This window comes from Triticum dicoccoides, chromosome 6A (assembly GCF_002162155.2).
Source record: "Triticum dicoccoides isolate Atlit2015 ecotype Zavitan chromosome 6A, WEW_v2.0, whole genome shotgun sequence".
NCBI lineage: Eukaryota > Viridiplantae > Streptophyta > Magnoliopsida > Poales > Poaceae > Triticum > Triticum dicoccoides.
The window spans coordinates 337456739-337476910 of record NC_041390.1 but is presented as its reverse complement, the minus strand read 5'-3'; the positions used below and the strand labels follow the sequence as shown (position 1 = coordinate 337476910).

Genomic DNA, 20172 nt, shown 5'->3' with positions numbered 1-20172 from the left:
GTGGCTGTGTTGACTCTGCCGAGCCTAGTGGAGTCATCACAAGGTTCCGCTCTGCTCGTACTGCACAGGGATGCCGCCTCATGCCTTCGGATCTGCCACGATATGCTCCCCGGATGCGGGTGCATTGCCGACGCCATAGAAGGCTGCATGCTAGTGTGTTTGGTGATTGTCAACCGCAAATTATTGCCATCCTGAAAACATTGACATCGGCAACTCCATGGCCCCTATTCCCGAGTGTATACGTGGGGATTCAAGGCGGCCGTGTTTGACGATCAGTTGGGTTGTGAAGGTATTATCTCGCATGCTCGTGTTGAGTCGAGATCACCTACTGTCGGTGGCTGTCCCAGGGAGTACTTGCGGTGATTGGGAAGATGACGACGATCCGCTACTCATTGTGTGCATACGGTTTGCGGAACCGTGCACGTGATGAATGTGAGTCAGACGACTGGCTAATTGCAGCAGCTCGGCAAGTGGGGCGACGACACAGGATGACTTCGTTCTTGGTGGTGCTTTTTGATGTCTGCGTCTCGGTTTTCGGGGTGAAAACCCTAAGTCTAGCCTTCATTGGTTGTAGCTGACAATTATGACTCTCTAGTCGTTTCCTTGTTGAATGCATTGTCCGGTGATCGGACCTCTCCGGGATGAAAACCCATGTTCTGACTTTTGCGGTTAGACATGGCAACGACAGCGCTTGTGCATTGTTATCTTCTTGAAGGCGTCGCTTCGGAGAACCCTCCTTATATGTGGTATAGTGTCGTTAAAGGTGATGGTTTGTTCATGTTGCTGACATTTTTGTTGTTTGCAGAGACCAGGTGTATGTGATATCTTTTTGATATTAATATTTTTTTTTATCGAAAAAAGTAAGTTGATCATGCAATCACAAATCTTGGGAGTATATGCAATCATGTCTTAGTATGTTGATCATGCTGCGCAATCAGACTGATATTGTTTCACCTATTTTTTATAAATAAATAAAGTGATTAGATGACAGTTTAAAAAAAGCTGCTGGCCAACATAATGCAAATGTAGAGAAGAGAACAGCTCGCCTATCTTTTTTGAGAAGAAAAAGAAAGACGGAAATAAAAATAAAACAAAAATGTTTTTCTCAAAAGCTGCGTGAGAAGACCAACAAAACAGGCCGCCCACCACGCTCCCCGTTTCAGAATTTCAGACAGCTAAACAAACTCGGCCAGCCCAGCTTCCTCCTCCTCCTCCTCCTCCCCCTCGACTGCTGGTGACCGCCGTCTGCCTTCTCCGACGAATCTCCGCGCGAATTGGGCCTAGCTCACAGGGAGTCTCGAATCTCCCCTTTGACGCTGAGTCGAGGAAGAAGGTCGGCTCGGGTTCGCTTACTCGTTCGCTCGAGGACGAGATTCAGCGGCGGGACTGATTGATTGATTGGGCGCGAGCGAGAGCGGATGAAGGGGAAGGGCGGGGCGCTCGACAGGAGGTCGTCTGCGAGGTGGAGGCTGCTGCTGCTCTGCGCCTTCAGCTTCGGGCTCGGCATGCTCTTCACCAACCGGTGGGTCTCTCTCACTCTCTCCCTCCATGCCCTTCTATATGTCCGCAGGAGCCATTAGATCTCGCCGCGCGCTCCTCTCTTATTGGAGGGATTGCTGGGGCTAATGCCGGCGAGGTTCGGACGGCTGTCAAAAGCTTGCGCGATTTTTCTCTTGGTTTTTGACTGCTCGAGGTTGACCAAGTTTGTTTTGTCCAACCTCTAGCCAATGGCGTGCTGAGATTTGTTTTCTGGAGGGAAATTGGATTTTAATCTGTCTCTTTCTCTTTGTTCTCTCCTCTTGAGCTCATGTGGATCTGGGGTTGGTGGAAAGCTCGCATTTCTTATTTAGAACACCGGAGATCGCGTTCTGATGTGGACTGGTGCATGCTACGTTTTGGGAACTCATGTTTCATCATCGAACTAGTAGAAGATACCTCGCGGGTTGCCGCTGAATTTCTGGTTGATAAGTTCCAGATTATGTGAATAGTACTAAATAGATGCTTCTCAAACATTTAAACAAATCAAAACACTCCACTTAAGTACTTGTGGTGCCGTTAGGAAGAGAAGTGCAAATATCTGTGTCAAATTCATAAATCGCCTAAAGCAGGCGAATCTCAAGAAGCATGCCAACTTGTTTATCTACCTGTGGGTCAAAATGGTATAGCATATTAATTGCCAGCTTGTTCCTGTAGGCCCTCAACTAAGAAAGGAGAACATGTTGACAACATGAAGAGAGGAGCAACACCTGCAACTGCCGCCATATATAGGCAGTTCCCTAGAATTGAATCGGAAAGGGAACATAGTATGCAAGATAAAACAGATACAACAAAAGGTCAAATGGGTTGACGGTATTGGATCTTATCATAGAAGTTTAAAACATGAACATGAAAAGAAAATTGCCGCATATATTTGACCTGTTAATGGAAAAAGGGGCATCCCTGTGTGCGTGCTCCCGCTTGTGCAGGGTCCGGGGAAGGGTCCGACCACTTTGGGTCTGGAAGAAAGTGAAAAATACATTTAATTTGAGACCACATGAGCATGAGCAGGGAGGTAAATTGTTTCTTGCAACCTGATCATGTCGTATGTTGGATACTTCGATATTGAACAAACAACAAAGAAAAGCACCTAATAATGGACTATCTAATTAAGGGAAGGGCTGTTTCGTGACATGGACATGTAGATTAGATTAAATTTGAATTCTTCACATCGATACATATGGGGACCAAGAGAAACAAAAAAAAAGAATATATAAACATATAACTGCACATGTACAGATATGACAAATAGTACAATGGTTCATAGGAACAGACCTGAAAATAGAGAAGTTACTAACTTACTATAAAGAGGGCACCGGGCCACTAAGGATGGAGGATGAGGTGATAATCAGTAGCACTAAGAAAGACATAAAAAAGATCAATGATAAACATCTGGCAAGAAAATATGTATTGGTAATACATTTGATCTTGGAAGTTTGTCATTGTACAGGCACTTGGTGAGCATGCCACTAGGTCAGAATGATATTGCTGAAAGGCAAGGGAAATAACATCCATCTATTAGGAATAAATCAAATATACTTTTTTGCACAAAAGGATCAACCATAACTGGCAACAATACATCTGAACGTGAAGTGGTAACTGTCGAGGGCTGTTTCATCGATCCTAATAGCTGTCGAGGGCTGTTTCATCGATCCTAATAGCGGTCCAAGGGGGAGTACGTGGATTTTGTTGTCGAGGGGACGCCACGTCAGGAGACCAGGGGGTCTTTGGACACGGATCACACAAACATACAATATACCCAGGTTCTGGCCCCCAATGTGTGTAAAAGCTCTACTTCCTGCCTTTCTCTTTTCTTATATATATGGAGAGTACAAAAGATTACAATGTCGACAGAGGATCTTGATGAGACGGAGTGCCTTGTCGAGATGAGATGGTGGAGATTCGGACGATAAGCGCCGGAATCCTTTCTAGGTGGTCTAGACTACAATGGTGCAGAGAAGGTCCCCCTCTATGATGCTCCTGGTGGCCCTTACATAGCACAACTTGAAGGCCTCCATGTCGGTGCATAGGGCGTGTAGAGCTTGGAGTCTGGCCCTTACGTCGGTTTATGACACATGCAGGGTATTTTCTTCCTTATTTGTAGAGTTCTTCCTTACTCTGATATGTGACATGGCGGTATTCCTCCTCCTGAGGCAGTGGCAAATCTTCTGATGTCCCGAGGGTGTCTTGGGCCCTTGGGGGCCTGTCGTGGTAGGGCAGGGAGACAAGCCGACACGTGGTTTAACCTATCGTCTACCACAACTAATTAGAATTGCAAGTGAAATTGAGACAGCAAAATTAACTCCCCCAAGTCCGAGTGAAGATCCATGGCAATCAAATTCGTAGGCAAGATCCATGGAAATTTTCGGCTTTGTTGACCCCACCAGCGTCAGTTAATCAGAGATGCCCCATTTCTTGGTCTGACACCCGATTAATGGGCTTGTCAGACCGATTAATCCCCCTGGCCAGTTAACTCACCGAATTTGTCTAAAAAAAAGTTAACTTGCCCAATAGGGTGTATAATCGGTGTGCCTCCAAGCAGCGATTAACTGGTCAGTTAACTGATGAGTTGGCCGATTTTTAGAACAGTTCATAGATGTAGAGTAATTTAGCTGGGTAGTATAGCCCGCGAAACTGAAGGTAGAAATTGAAGTGATCAATATATAGCCTCCAGTGATATAATATATCTGAACCCAAAACAGCATGTGCAAGACTACGGCTACTTACTGGCTTGCATTGGCTTCAATCATTGTGAAGCGGATTGGTGTGATGCATACACATATCAGTACTGTTCTTCACTCCTAAGGTCGGATGCATATATAGCAGGAATGAATTTAGGATTTGGAACTTTGGCAGGAATGAATTTAGGATGGTAGGAGAAGAGGACGACACATGAATTGGTGAAGTTGAAGAGGAAATTAAAGAGTCGAAGCATCCATGCTGCGTTCTCGGGAGGCAAGGAGCCCAGGAAGGAGGAGCTAACGGGAGGCATGTGGAGCAAGGGGGGACCAACTCTTGGGCTGCAGACCTGAGCAACCTGTGGTCAATCAAACGGCTAAAAGAATTTATGGTGACGTGGACACGTGAGAGCGCAGGAAAATCAGCTAGTGGGGGGTTCCTATTTAGATATAGTAGATACAAGCTCGTCACTGCATTTTCTTTGTTCGAAGAATGTCTTGCTACTTGCAGCCAGCCCAATAATTAAACGCCCGTGTGAGATCTATACTGAAGAGCTTGCCTTTTTTAGAAGTGAATGTTCATTTAGGTCGCGTACTACTGAGCTAGTATACCAGTGCTTCTCTAGATGGAGTGACGAACCCTTTGTGTGGATTCCTACTCTCTCTCTCTCTCTCTCTCTCTCAGTGTGGATTTACTTTCTATTAGTAAAGCTTGGATTTGGAATAAGTACATATTTGTCCTTGCGCTGTCAAAGTTATTCTCCCTCCGTACCATAATATAAGACGTTTTTGGAGTTCAATTTTGAACTGCAAAAACGTCTTTGAACTGCAAAAACGTCTTATATTATGGGTACAGAGGTACTCCCTCTTTTTCGGACGGAGGGAGTAGTATTTTACATGCCAGAGAAGTTGTGTTGGACAGATTTTATCTTGACAGAAATTGTAGCTAAATATAAATTTATTGGGATTCAAGTTGAAGGTTGTTCAGTTGATCTTTGGAAAGGGCTGTAATTGAAACAAATAACAAAGAGTAAGGATAATTTTGGTTCCTAATCTCCAAGGGAATTCAAGTTATACATTTTGAAGATGAAATACTTGTTTGTTGTTGCTCTTTGGAATTTATTGATGAATCCTTGCCGGTGCTTTTACAGCTTCTGGACAGCACCAAATACCAATAACCACATCATGTCCCAACACAGGAGACAAGACCAGGAGTTGCAACTTGTGTCAGAGGATTGCAATACAAAGAGGGTGGGTTTCCAAATTCAGTAAATTTGCATGATTTATCAAGTTTTATACTGCTTTTTCCTTGAACTGTCTAATTTACAATTGGATTGCAGAAGCATGGGGAGCACAAGGATATAATGGGAGAGGTAACCAGGACCCATGAAGCCATACAGTGAGCTCATTTGACCCCATCCAGTGTTAAATCTAAGAGTTCAACTGTATTTTGGTTACTTGTATCTGATTTTTTTTGTTCTTCGGATTGTTTGTGGTAGATTGTTGGATAAGTCAATCTCAACGCTGCAGATGGAGCTTGCAGCAAAGCGAAGCACGTTGGAACTGGTCCGTTCTGGTGTGCCAGTAACTTCAGAAACTAGTCAATCAAGGAAAAAAGCATTCGTTGTCGTTGGAGTTAACACCGCTTTCAGTAGCCGCAAGCGTCGTGATTCAGTCAGGGACACATGGATGCCTCAAGGTTGGTAATACTTTGGTGTTAATTGCGATGAATAATAGCATGTTTGTGGTTACTGAATTTGGATGTTGATGATCGAGTTAGCGTATTGTTACACAATACAGGGTACCATAAAACCATTTGTTTGCAGTTAGAAGCAACATGTCTCTTTTTGTTAACTGTTTTATTTCTGCAGTCACCATCGTTTACACTATCATGCCGTGATTGAATACATTTATCAGACCATGTTTCCGCACATGCACCTGATTAAGCATATGGCACTGTGGAACAGCCCCTAGATCTGAGGGCGATCCAGTGGCCTGGAGGTGCTTGGGGGCCGACGGTTCGTCGGCGAGGCGGTGCCGTCGTGCAGTAGCAGAAGGCAGTGGGGATTAGAGATAGAGAACATGGATCAGGGAAACTAGACTTTATTGATTATATTCCTCCTCTAGCTTACACTAGTAGGTCCTTTATATAGGACACAGGCCAGTACTACTTTGGCATATCCTGGACTCTAATTGGAATCTGATTCAAACTAGATTACCTTAACAACCTGAAGACTACCAAAACAGAGGCATCCTCTGGACATCAAACTGCCCTTGTCTAGCTACAGCCTAACCTGCCCCTGCTGCCTTCTGCGTAACATAAGGAACCCACATAACATCTCTCCCTTCATCAGCAAGCAGCTCGTCCTCGAGCTGATAATCTGGATATTGCATGATGAAGTCAGCACGGGGCTCCCAAGTGGCATCCATTTCCGAAGAACCTACCCATTGAACAAGCACATGCTTCACTCTGCGCATGCTTGAGCTTAGTACTTTGGCAGGCTCTAGAATGACGCGACCATCCTGAATCAACGACAATGGTGGCTGTCACATAAGGAGCAACACCGTGGAATTTCTTCAAAAGGCTCACATGGAAGACATCATGTAGACGAGAGCCTTCCGGGAGATCCAGCTTGTAGGCAATAGAACCAACATGCTCCAGAATCTTGTAAGGTCCATTAAAGCGCTGAGCTAACTTGCCACGTGTATGGCCTTGCAATGAAGCAGCTTGCCTGTGGTGAAGGTGCTGCCATGCCCACTCACCAAAATCAAAGGACGGATCCCAATGATGCTCATCGTAGTACTTCTTGCTGCGTTGTTGCCTTGTTGGGCCTGAAGCAGACGCTCACAAACCTCCTGAAGAAACTGATCATGTTCTTGCAAAAGCGGTCCCTACTGACTCAACTTTGGCTTCGCCCTTGTTGTAAGTTAGTAGAGCAGGAGGGTCATGGCCGTAGACCACCTTGAAGGGAGTGTCATGAAGCGAGGAATGATACAATGGACTATGGAAGCCCATGGAGCTGAACAATACCGTCAAAGAAAGCTCTGGCCATCGAGATAGCAGTGGACAGATGTGCCAATGGTATGAAGTGTGCATATTTAGAGAAGAGATCGACAACAGAAAGGATCACTGTCTTGCCATGGACACAAGGAAGGGCCTCAATAAAATCCATTTGAGATATCCAACCGGACCGTTGAGGGCACCATCAGAGGCTGAAGCAGACCAGCAGGGTAAAGAGTCTCGGTCTTGTTCCATTGACAAATCTTGCAGGAACGTACCAATTCTTGCACCAATGCACACTCACTTGGTATGTGGAATGTGTCAATCAAGCGATGAAGTGTCTTCTGAATCATGGGCTGCATCCTGCATGGGCCTGTTTTAGGAAAGATGTTACCAACGACGATGACGTAAGCACATAAACATGTTGGCGGTGCAAGATCAGATCATCAAAACACGGCCAAGGGGCACTGAGCTCACTGGACAGAATACGGGCACACAAGGATACTTTTTTTTCACCCGCAAAAAAAAGGCGAGGAGATGGAAGGATCAGTGGGAAGTGGGGGCGAAATGGGTGGCGGCGACTGGGTGGGTGTGATTGGAGCCTTGTTCGCATAGTTCCGCCCTGAAGCTAAGGATCCCCTGGTGACAATGTGGCAAGTGGAGAGCGCCAAGATTTGTGCGTAGTATCAGACGGCTACGAAGACGTCGCTCGAACTTGGTAAAAATGTGACATTTGATTTTTATCATTTAAGGATATAATTCCCATGTATCTTTTTTAGGCCAATGATTCGTCACATAGGTCTAAGCCGGGCCAGCAAGCTCTAAATTGATGGTTTTTTCTTGTAGCAAAAGTTATTCAAGTAAATGTGCATACTGTATATACTTTTCCTTTTCTTCTTTGTTATGTCAACCATAACCTTTATAACATTGTTATTGAATTCCAAATGTTGTCATAGTCCACTATTTTGTTTTTACTAAAGTTCTCTTCTGCATTATTACATTTGTTATTGAATAATAACTTTTGTAACCACCTTGATATTTATTACATTGTTATTGAATTCCAAATGTTGTCATAGTCCACTATTTTGTTTTTACTAAAGTTCTCTTCTTCATTTAGGTGAGAAGCTGCTGCAGCTTGAAGAACAGAAGGGAATAGTTATTCGCTTCACTATAGGCCATAGGTAAACAAGTGGTTCTTCTTGCCCCCAGGTCATTTTTACTGTTTAATCTCTGGTGTTGCAAAATTCTCTCCCTAGAGCCTGCAATCATATAATTTGGATGATTCTTTCTCGTCTGTTTTAGAAAGTATTCCCGCAGGCATCTATGACAACAAAACAACAACAACAACAACAAAGCATTTCAGTCCAAAACAAGTTGGGATAGGCTAGAGTTGAAACCCATAAGATATCGAAACCAAATCATGGTTCCGTGGACTACGCACCCCTGTCCATGGCTAAATCATTGGTGATATTCCACTCCTTCAGATCTCACTTTACAGACTACTCTCATGTCAAGTTTGGTCTACCCCGACCTCTCTTGACATTATCAACATGCGTTAGCCGTCCGCTATGCACCGGCGCTTCTGGAGGCCTGCGTTGTATATGCCCAAACCATCCCAAACAATGTTGGACAAGCTTCTCTTCAATTGGCCACCCCAACTCCATCATGTATATCATCATTCCAGATCCGATTCTTTCTTGAGTCGCCACATATCCATCTCAACATGTGCATCTCTGCTACACCTAGCTGTTGGACATGTCGCCTTTTAGTTGGCCAACATTCAGCGGCATACAACATTGTAGGTTGATTTGCTGTTTTATAGAACCTGCCTTCTAGCTTTTGTGGCACTCTCTTATCACATAGAACACCAGAAGCTTGGCGCCACTTCATCCATCCAGTTTTGGTTCGATGGCTGACATCTTCATCCTTTTGCAACAACAATAACAAAGCCTTTAGTCCCAAACAAGTTGGGGTAGGCTAGAGGTGAAACCCATAAGATCTCGCGACCAACTCATGGCTCTGGCACATGGTTAGCAAGCTTCCATGCACCCCTGTCCATAGCTAGTTCTTTGGTGATACTCCAATCCTCCAGGTCTCCCTTAACGGACTCCTCCCATGTCAAATTCGGTCTACCCCGACCTCTCTTGACATTCTTCGCACGCTTTAGCCGTCCGCTATGCACTGGAGCTTCTGGAGGCCTGTGCCGAATATGCCCAAACCATCTTGGACGATGTTGGACAAGCTTCTCTTCAATTGGTGCTACCCCAACTCTATCTCGTATATCATCATTCTGGACTCTATCCTTCCTCGTGTGGGCACACATCCATCTCAACATACGCATCTCCGCCACACCTAACTGTTGAACATGTCGCCTTTTAGTCGGCAAACACTCAGCGCCATACAACATTGTGGGTCGAACAGCCGTCCTGTAGAACTTGCCTTTTAGCTTTTATGGCACTCTTGTCACAGAGAATGCCAGAAGCTTGGCGCCACTTCATCCATCCAGCTTTGATTCGATGGTTCACATCTTCATCAATACCCCCATCCTTTTGCAACATTGACCCAAAATATTGAAAGGTGTCCTTCTGAGGTACCGCTTGCCCACCAAGGCTAACTTCCTCCTCGTGCCTAGTAGTATTGACACCACACCTTATGTACTCAGTTTTAGTTCTACTAAGCCTAAAACCTTCCGATTCTAATGTTTGTCTCCACAGCTCTAACTTTCTATTAACCCCCGTCCCACTATTGTTGACTAGCAGCACATCATCCGCAAAGAGCATACACCATGGGATATCTCCTTGTATAAAACTGACGCCTGGTGTAGTCCTATTTTAATTGGAAAGTCATTAGTGCTGCCATCACTTGTTCGAACACTTGTCACAACATTATCGTACATGTCCTTGATGAGGGTAATGTACTTTGTTGGGACTTTGTGTTTCTCCAAGCCCACCACATGACATTCCGCGGCATCCTATTGTAGGCCTTCCCAAAGTCAATGAACACCATATGCAGGTCCTTGTTTTACTCCTTGTATCTCTCCATAAGTTGTCGTACCAAGAAAATGGTTTCCATGGTCGACCTCCCATGCATGAAACCAAACTGATTTTTGGTCACGCTTGTCATTCTTCTTAAGCGGTGCTCAATGACTCTCTCCCATAGCTTCATTGTATGGCTCATCAGCTTAATTCCATGGTGATTAGTACAACTTTGAACACCCCCCTTGTTCTTGAAGATTGGTACTACTATACCCCGCCTTCATTTTCTCTTTCTGAAGAGGGTGTTAGCTACTATCCGTAGGCTAAGGTGAAGCTTAAAATATCCTCTCTTTTTTGATTCCTTCTGCCATATCCAAAGCCCCCATGCATCCCTTTATAACCTGTGTTAGATGTACCCACGTGGCCATTGAGGTCTCCTCCTACGAAGAGCTTCTTGCCAATAGGTACACTCCTAACCATATCCCCCAAGCCTTCCTAGATTCCCTCATGGTGCTCTCACTGTGGCCTACTTTCGGGGCATAAGCCCTGATAACAATGCGAACTAAGTTCCCCCCAAACCTTCCCAGAACTCACTCTTGGTGCTCTCACTGTGGCCTACTTGCAGGGCATAAGCCCTGATAACAGTGCGAACTAAGTTCCCAACGACCAGCTTGACCAAGATAATCCGGTCCCCTTGCCCCTTGATGGCTACCACTCCATACTTGAGGCTCTTGTTGATCAAGATGCCTACTCCGTTTCTGTTTGTAGTTGTCCCTGTGTACCACAACTTGAAGTCGGTATCCTCTACCTCCTTCGCCTTGTGTCCCTTCCATTTGGTTTCTTCGACACATAGGATGTCAACATCCCTCCTCACCGCCGCATCCACTAATTCCCGTAACTTACACTCCCTACATTCCAGCTATCTATGCGGATCCTACTAGGCTCGGCTAGCTGTCTTGCTCTTCGCACTTGTCGAGCCAAATGCGAAGACCCTTGCTCATTTTTTCACTACACCCGGCGTCGATATAGCGTGCCACTAAGGATGCGACGACGCGATCCTTGCTCACTTATCACTGTATCAGATCAAGATACGACGCACCACCAAGGGGGTGACGGCCCGGGCCTTGCCGTTTAACATTACACCCGGGTTCCGATATGGCGTCTCGCTAAGAGGGTTATGCCCCAACGGTGTTCTTCTAGGTTTCATCTTCGTAAGAGTGGCTGCGTTTTGACGTTGGCTCGCCAAGCCTATCACAATCCTCCTCCTTTACCCAGGCTTGGGACCGGCTACATTGAGACAACATAGGTGGAGTTGCGGGCATCCATGAATAAGCTATAATAATTTTCACCAAATTTGGGGTAAGACATGCACAAGTCTCTTGCTAAGTTGCTAGTTGTCAATTTGCCATCAGAACACCTCAACTCTCTTGGTTGCAATGGATGATTCAGTGACACAACTCTGATTTAATCCATCTTCCTTCTCTTTTATATCTAAATAGCTAGCTCCCACTAACTATTTCTCTCAACATGCAAGCATGCCACATCATCGCACAACATGCATGAGAAAAGGCCCACCTCCACTACCATATGTCTCTCAACATGCAAGCATGCCACTTCATCATGAAACATGCATGAAAAAAAGACTCATCTCAACATGCAAACATACATGAGAATTTTCATTCTATTATGTTATTTATATTTAATACACATTTTACAACTATATATGTTAGAGTACGTAATGGGCCTAATGGCCTGGCTGGTGGTATAGCCCGTTAGTCTTAGGGTTAATTAGAGATAAGGGTCGCTTGCTTAGGGGTCAAGTAAGCCTTGCTTGGGAGTCAAGTAAGCCTTGCTTGGGAGTCAAGTAAACCTCTCTATATAAAGAGAGGAGATGTATCAATCTAATGAAGCAAGAATTAAGAAGGAAATCCCTTCCATCTTGCCTGGCCGTGGGCAAAAGGCCCTCGGCCGGCCCTTTCGCGCCGTCCTTCTAGCAGCGCCATAACAATATAGCACTCAAACATAATAAATTATATGTATTTTCAGTTCTGGCCTTTCATATTATTACTTCAAATATTCATGTTTCATACAACGAATCACATTTAAATATGTTGCAATATTTCTGCAACAACATGCGGGGTATCATCTACTCCCTCCGTTCCGAATTACTTGTCTTAGATTTGTCTAGATACAGAGGTATCTAGCACAAAAATGAGTCTAGATACATCCGTATCTAGACAAATCCAAGACAAGTAATTCGGAACGGAGGGAGTAGTTCTATAGAACAGAGGTTTAATATTAGGGTTGTTCTATGTTGCTATTCCTGTCCGCTTGAAAATCTGGTACTAGTTCCTTGCAAAATGTGAACGGTTTTGGTGATTGTGCAGTGCTACATCCAATAGTATATTGGACAAAGCAATAGATGCAGAAGATGCACAGCATCATGACTTTCTTAGACTGGTAAGGCTGTATCATATCATTCAGTGATGTTATGACACCGATCAAAACATACTTCTATTAGAAATTTTTAGTAGCACTGATCATGTTACCTGTTGGTTTTGTTCATTTATCATTCAGGACCATGTCGAGGGGTATCATGAACTCTCCGCAAAGACAAAAATCTTCTTCTCCACGGCCGTGGGCATTTGGGATGCTGACTTCTTCGTCAAGGTCGATGATGATGTGCATGTGAACTTAGGTGCATTTTATTTCTTTGATGTTATTGCCTTCTTTCAGAAAAAAAACCCCACTTCTGTTTATCACATTACTGGTACGCTGCACATGGAAAACAGGAATGCTTGCCACTACCCTTGCGAGGCATAAAGCGAAACCAAGAACTTATATTGGCTGCATGAAGTCAGGCCCAGTTCTTGCTGACAAGTAATGTTAACTAGACTGTCTTGCAATTAAATTCTAGCTTTGGGGTACAAACTACGCTTGAACCTGCTCTTGTCATGTAGGAATCTGAAGTACCATGAACCTGAGGCCTGGAAATTTGGGGAGGACGGAAACAAGTATTTTCGCCATGCTACTGGACAGATATATGCCATCTCAAAAGATCTTGCGACCTATATCTCAATAAATCAGTATGTTCCATTGATGGTCATGTCATAAAATGGTCCTCCAGATAAAAATTAAAGTCAATCTGATGATGCCTTTTGATTTTGTCAGACCTATCTTACACAAGTATGCGAACGAAGATGTATCACTTGGGTCATGGTTTATTGGGTTAGAGGTTAATCATATTGATGAAAGGAACATGTGCTGTGGAACTCCACCAGGTCTGCCTCTCACCATAATAAACACTTACCGTATACTTCTCTAACCTCTTATAATTGTGCATTGATATCTCTGCAGATTGTGAGTGGAAAGGGCAAGCTGGCAATATCTGCGTGGCATCCTTTGATTGGAGCTGCAGCGGCATATGCAAGTCCGTCGAGAGGCTCAAGGATGTACATGCTCGATGCGGCGAAGGCGATTCTTCTGTTTGGAGTGATCTAATCTAGCTAATACCCTCCCTGGCGTAAATATGTAGCATCCTCAGTAAAACCCTGACGATCGTGCCTCAGTGGCTACAACTGAAATGACCGAAATTGCACAACAGGTCCGCAGATGGACTATATTTCTGGTGGTTCGGCCTGAGGCAACAGATGTAGTGTAGATGATACTTGTTCAGTCGTTGAGAGATCTCAGTAGATGGGAATTGCTTTGTGGCATCACCGGTGACTTCAGTAGTGTTAGAAGAGAGACCAACGCGATTGTGTAGCTGCTGTGTACCACAGATTAGGGGAAAACATCTGCTGCAAATTTTGATCAATTCTTTTGATGTCCGTTCTTTTTGTTATCCTTTGCAGGAACACCTGAAAGTAGGATTTCAATTTTGTCTTGAAAATTCAATGCAACATACCATAAAAAAGTCCATGAAAGTTGACATCACTCTCATGTGATCTTGTACACCAGCGCCAGGGTTTTGTCCTAATTTGCTCGTTCACCCACCCCCTGTTAGGAATATGCAACATGTATTCCTATGAGGCCATAGGCCGATATATATACATGTACAGGTGTGGAACATATGCAGGAAACCCCTTATACAACGGATAAATACAAAGGGGTACATGACTTATATTATAACTTTAACATCCCCTCAAACTCATGGTGGATGAACAACACTGAGTTTGGAGAGATAAAAGCCATGTTGTGCTCTAGTCTGGGCCTTCGTCAGGAAATCCGCCAACTGTAACTCGGAAGGCACATACTGAAGAGCAATAACCTGATCTTGCACACCAGCGCGCACATAGAAAGCATCAACACCAATATGCTTGGTGAGCTCATGCTTCACAGGATCGCGCGCAATGCTGACAGCACCTGTACTGTCAGATAAGAGCAGAGTCGGTGTAGTGACAGAAACGCCAAAATCCTGAAGTAACCACCGTAACCAAGTCACCTCTGCCGTCAAAAGAGCCATTGCTCGCAACTCGCCTCGGCACTCGAATGGGAAACTGCAAGCTGTTTCTTCGTCTTCCAGGCAATGAGAGAACCACCAAGAAAAACACAGTAAGCAGAAAGTGAACGACGATCTGAAGGATCACTAGCCCACGTAGCATTCGAATAGGCCTGAAGCTGTAAAGAACTGGAGCGAGGAAAGAATAGACGGTGAGAGATCGTGCCCGAAGATATCGGAGAACACGAAGGAGATGACTATAGTGAACCGAGGTGGGAGCAGAGACAAACTGACTCAGAATATGAACCGGATAAGAGATGTTCGGACGAGTGACAGCTTGACAAGACTGCCAACAAGATGACGATAACGCGTCGGGTCAGGGAGAGGATCACCATCAGTAGCACGGAGGTGAACATTGAGCTCCATAGGAGTCTCAACAACGCGCTCGTCAGTAAGAGCAGCACGAGCAAGAAGATCCTGGATATACTTTTCCCGGGATATAAAAAAGCCATCAGAGGTAGAAGAGACTTCAATCTCAAGAAAGTAGCGAAGAGGTCCAAGATCAGACATAAGAAACTGCTCACGAAGACGGGCCTTTACAAAGGCAATATACTCGGGGTCATCCCCCGTGATGATCATGTCATCAACATAGAGAAGAAGAAGAGTCCGACCACGAGGAGAAAGGTGAATAAACAATGCTGGATCATGAGCACTTGCTGAAAAACCAGCAGCAGTGATCATAGAGGCAAAGCGCTCAAACCAGGCGCGGGGGGCTTGCTTAAGGCCATAGAGAGAGCGACGAAGACGACATACCATGCCATCAGGAACAGAATACCCAGGTGGTGGCTGCATGTACACCTCCTCACGCAGCTCACCATTAAGAAAGGCATTCTTAACATCAAGCTGAGATATAGACCAGTGGCGTGTAGAGGCAACGGCAAGAAGTGTACGAACAGTGGTCATATGGGCCACAGGAGCAAAAGTCTCGTCATAATCACGACCGTGCTCCTGCTGAAAACCACGAGCCACAAGACGAGCTTTGTGACGCTCAAGAGAACCATCGGAGCGAGTCTTAACCTTGTAGACCCATTTACAAGTGATCGGACAGACTCCGGGAGGAAGAGAAACAAGATCCCAGGTACCAATGCGTTCAAGAGCAGCAATCTCCTCTGCCATCGCAAACTGCCATTCAGGATGAACAACAGCCTGACGGTAAGAAGTCGGCTCAAGAACAACAGCACCAGCGGTGGGAAATCCAAAGCGATCAACAGGCGGACGAGGACGAGAACGCAAGCCATAAGTAGGCTGAGAGGAAGATGACGACTCATCCACAGAGGCATCGACTGGTCGTGGACGACGAGTGTAATGCTGAGGAAAAGATGGAATAATAGAAGGAGGAATCGTTAAGGTAGAATCGGGGGGTGGCGACGAAGAAGTCACCGGAGATGAAGGTGTAGAATCCGGTGACATGCTGGGAGAGGAGACCGGGGAGGAAGTCACCGGAGATGAAGGTGGAGAACCCGGTGACATGCTAGGCGAGGAGACCGGGGAGGATGGTGGCTGCAAATCAACTAGAGGTGGAGAAGGAGAGGAAGTGGAACGGAGAGGTACAGGCTCGACGGGGGTGATAGGTGAGTCAGGAAAAGTGAGGAAAGAGATATCATGCACTGAAAAAGTCGAGGAAGATGGGCGTGGGTAGAAGGGACGAGACTCATCAAAAGTCACGTCTCGAGAGATACGCATCCGACGACCGATAGGATCCCAACAACGATAGCCCTTATGCTCATCACTGTAGCCTAAGAAGACACACTCAACAGACTGAGCGGTCAGTTTGGTGCGTTCGCGAGGGGCAAGAAGAACATAGCAAACACAACCAAACGAGCGAAGCATCGAATAATCGGGAGAACGATCAAAAAGTCGCTCGAAAGGAACACCACCTTGTAGAGCAGCGGAAGGATGTATATTGATAAGATAGGTGGATGTGGAGACGGCCTCAGCCCAAAAATGAGGCGGGAGAGAGGCAGCAATCATCAATGCACGAGTCGTCTCAAGAAGATGCCGATGCTTTCGCTCAACCACACCATTCTGAGCATGAGCACCAGGACAAGAGAATTGAGAGAGAGTCCCTTGCTCAGCAAGAACACCACGCAACATCTTAGAGATATACTCGCCAGCGGAGTCAGCACAAAAAACACGAATGGGTGAAGAGAACTGAGTATGAACCATGGCAGCAAAATGCTTATAAATAGACAACACCTCAGAACGAGAAGTCATGAAATAAAGCCATGTGTAACGAGAGAAATCATCTATGAAAATAATATAGTATTTATGACCACCTTTCGAAGCGAAAGGGGACAGACCCCATACATCAGAATGGACTAAATCAAAAGGACGCTTGGACACTGACTCACTATGTGAATATGGTAACTGAATCTGCTTGCCAAGACGACAACCCTGACACTCTAAAGAGACATCTCCTAAGACAGACCCCAGAAGACCTTGACGAACTAAAGAAGACAACCGAGAACCACACAGATGACCAAGTCGATGATGCCACTGCTGGAAGGAACCAGTAACGGAGGCGACAGAAGCGGAAGAACTGGCGATGGTGATGGTGGTGGCAGCGGAAGGAATATGAAGCCAGTCCAACTCCCAAAGACCCTGAGAATCACGGCGGCGAGGGCCAGCCCCAACCAGAGTGTGCGTGCGACGGTCCTGGACAGAACAAGAGTCAACGTCAAGGATGACACGACAACCAGAATCAGTAAGTTGACCAGTAGAAAACAGATTCATGGTAAGTCGAGAAACATGAGCAACATCAGGAACAGGATAAGAAGGAGTGGTAAGATTGCCTCTACTAGCAACAGAAAGTGGATTACCATAAGCAGTGAAGACATGAACAGGAGAATCCAGTGATCGAAGAGAGGACAAAGTGGAAGAATGAGAAGACATATGAAAAGAAGCTCCAGAGTCCAGAACCCATGGGGATGTACCTGACTGTGTAGAGGGTGATTGCTCAGTGCGGGAAGCATCAGTCACAGAACCAGCAGTACCCGTCGAGGAAGAACCTGAAGCCGCGAGCAGAAGCTTAAGTCTCAGAATATCCTGGTCAGTCAAAGCAATGCCTGAAGCTGTCGAGGTAGATGACGAAGTCCCTGAAGATGACGATCGCGCCTTGCGCAGGTGTTTCTTCTTCGTGTAGCACTGAGACTCAAGATGACCATCATTGTTGCAATAGTCGCAATGTGGACGGGGGCGACCTGAGCCTCCAGAAGGAGTGGGCAAGAGCGGCGGAGCACTCGAGCGAGAAGGGGTCGGTGCAGCAGGTGGCGTAGGAGCACGAGTAGCGAGCACAGAGGGAACCTCCAGCAAACCAGCACCACGTAAGCGAGTCTCCTCAGCACGAATCTCAGAAAGCGCCTCCATGAGAGAAATACGGCCACGAGCAAACAATTGAGCACGCCGGGGCTCAAACTCCTTATGGAGCCGAGACAGGAACTCATAGACGCGATGAAACTCCAAATTGGCCTGGACAGCCTGACAACAGGGGCAGGTACGACAACCAGCACTGCGGAGAGAATCAAGCTGGCGCCAGATAGCAGAACTCTGTGCATAGAAGTCATCAACAGTAGAGTCACCCTGCTGAAGAGCATGCTCCTGACGGACCACAGAAAGGTATAAGGCATGACCAGAGGGCTGATAGCGCCGACGAAGACGGGTCCACATCTCAAAGACAGTAGGAAGACCCAGAAACTCAGAAGCAAACTGAGGCAGAACACTAGCAGTGAGAACAGCTGCAGCACGAGCATCATCATCAAGCCACTAGGTGTAAACAGATAGAGCACCATGATACGTCTGAAGAGCCTCCTCATAAGCCAAAACCCTCTCATCATAAGCACGATCAGCAGCCTCATCAGCAAGCTTAGCCGCATCCTTGGCGGCCTGATTAGCATCCGGAGGAAGAACCGGTGGAGTCGGCGGAATAGGAGCCACCGAAGGAACTGGACGTGGCGGACAGCAGACCTCGCCAGAAAGAACACCCCAGAGACGGATGCCACGCATGTGAATGCGCATGAAGCCAGTGAACTCAGTGTAGTTAGTACCATCGAAGATCACCGGATAGCGAGGGACAACAACATAGCCTGATGCAGCAGACATTTTTTTAGGCAGAGATCAGCGGGAGCGGGAGATCAGGGCCCCGTCGCTTGGGGCCGGTTGGGAACGAGACTGCAGCCTTGTCGAAGCGGTCGTCTGTGAAGTAGATCGTGGAGCCCTCGAACCCCTCAAACTGCGCCACCTCGATGGATCTGGAGCGGTCGGCCGAAAGTAGATCGATGGATCAATGGGAAGCGGTCGTACGGGAGCTGCTGACGGGATCGATGGATCTGGAGCAGCCTTGTCCACCGTCGGCTCGGGGCGCAGGGATGAAGTGGTCGTCCGGAAGGAGATCGCTCGGGATCGCTCGGGCGGACCTGCTGACGGGAGCTACTGACGGGATCGCTCGGGCGGACCTGCAGATGAGACGGGACAGCGACGGCCCAAGAGCAGGGTTGACCTGCGGTGGTGAAGGCACCGGAGAGCAGCGCCGGCCAAGAGACGAAGGGCGGCGGCTACATGGACGGGAGATTGGATCGAGAGCACGAGTTGCGCGTGCTAAAAAAAGAAACCCTAAGGCTCTAATACCATGTTAGGAATATGCAACATGTATTCCCATGAGGCCATAGGCCGATATATATACATGTACAGGTGTGGAACATATGCAGGAAATCCCTTATACAACGGGATAAATACAAAGGGGTACATGACTTATATTATAACTCTATGTAACACCCCGGATGTGATTTACCCAATATGTACTCCAACTCTTGCCGATTCCGGCCTTAAGTTATTTTATTTTTCTTGGGTTCGGGTTTTGTCTCCGTGTGTTGTTGTCGTTGTCATGCATCTTATATCATGTCATCATGTGCATTGCATTGGCATACGTGTTCATCTCATGCATTCGAGCATTTTCCCCGTTGTCCGTTTTGCATTCCGGCGCTCCGTTCTCCTCCGGTGGTCAATTCTACCTTTCTTTCATGTGTGGGGATTAAACATTTCCGGATTGGACCAAGACTTGCTAAGCGGCCTTGGTTTACTACCGGTAGATCGCCTGTCAAGTTTCGTATCATTTGGATTTCGTTTGATACTCCAACGGTTAACCGAGGGACCGAAAAGGCCTCGTGTGTGTTGCAGCCAAACACCCTTCCAATTTTGCTCAAAACCTACCAAAACCTTCTCCATCATCTAGAGCGTTCGATCACGATCACGTGGCCGAAAACCGCACCTCATTTGGACTCTCCTAGCTCCCTCTATGCCTATAAATAGAACCCCTCCGAATCCAGATCTTCTTCTCCCCCGAAAACCCTAAAATTCTAACCGCCGCCGCCGGACACGTCCGACCCGCCACCGGACATCGCCGCCGCCCCAACTGCAGCGCGCCACGCAGCGAGCCGCACCCACATCGCCGCCTCAGCCGCGCGCGGCCCACCCGGCCCGCGTAGG

At 46.5% G+C, this 20172-nt stretch overlaps 1 protein-coding gene across 1 annotated transcript; it reads left to right on the top strand.

Annotated features, from left to right (window-relative positions):
- The first annotated feature begins 1159 nt into the window (after nucleotides 1-1159).
- On the top strand, nucleotides 1160-14116 carry LOC119316877 (beta-1,3-galactosyltransferase 7-like). Its single transcript, XM_037591259.1, has 11 exons — nucleotides 1160-1522; nucleotides 5366-5465; nucleotides 5555-5613; nucleotides 5714-5913; nucleotides 8333-8396; nucleotides 12578-12650; nucleotides 12768-12888; nucleotides 12983-13070; nucleotides 13151-13276; nucleotides 13362-13471; nucleotides 13548-14116. Exons 1-11 carry the CDS (start codon nucleotides 1419-1421, stop codon nucleotides 13694-13696), a joined length of 1194 nt encoding a protein of 397 aa, XP_037447156.1. The 5' UTR covers nucleotides 1160-1418; the 3' UTR covers nucleotides 13697-14116.
- The last annotated feature ends 6056 nt before the right edge of the window (nucleotides 14117-20172 follow it).

Excerpts from the sequence above, each read along its gene's own strand:
- LOC119316877 (XM_037591259.1), top strand. The coding sequence starts at position 1,419 with ATGAAGGGGAAGGGCGGGGCGCTCGACAGGAGGTCGTCTGCGAGGTGG. Across the intron at positions 12,889-12,982 it reads TGATGTGCATGTGAACTTAG|GAATGCTTGCCACTACCCTT; the intron begins GTGCATTTTATT and ends CATGGAAAACAG. Across the intron at positions 13,071-13,150 it reads GGCCCAGTTCTTGCTGACAA|GAATCTGAAGTACCATGAAC; the intron begins GTAATGTTAACT and ends CTTGTCATGTAG.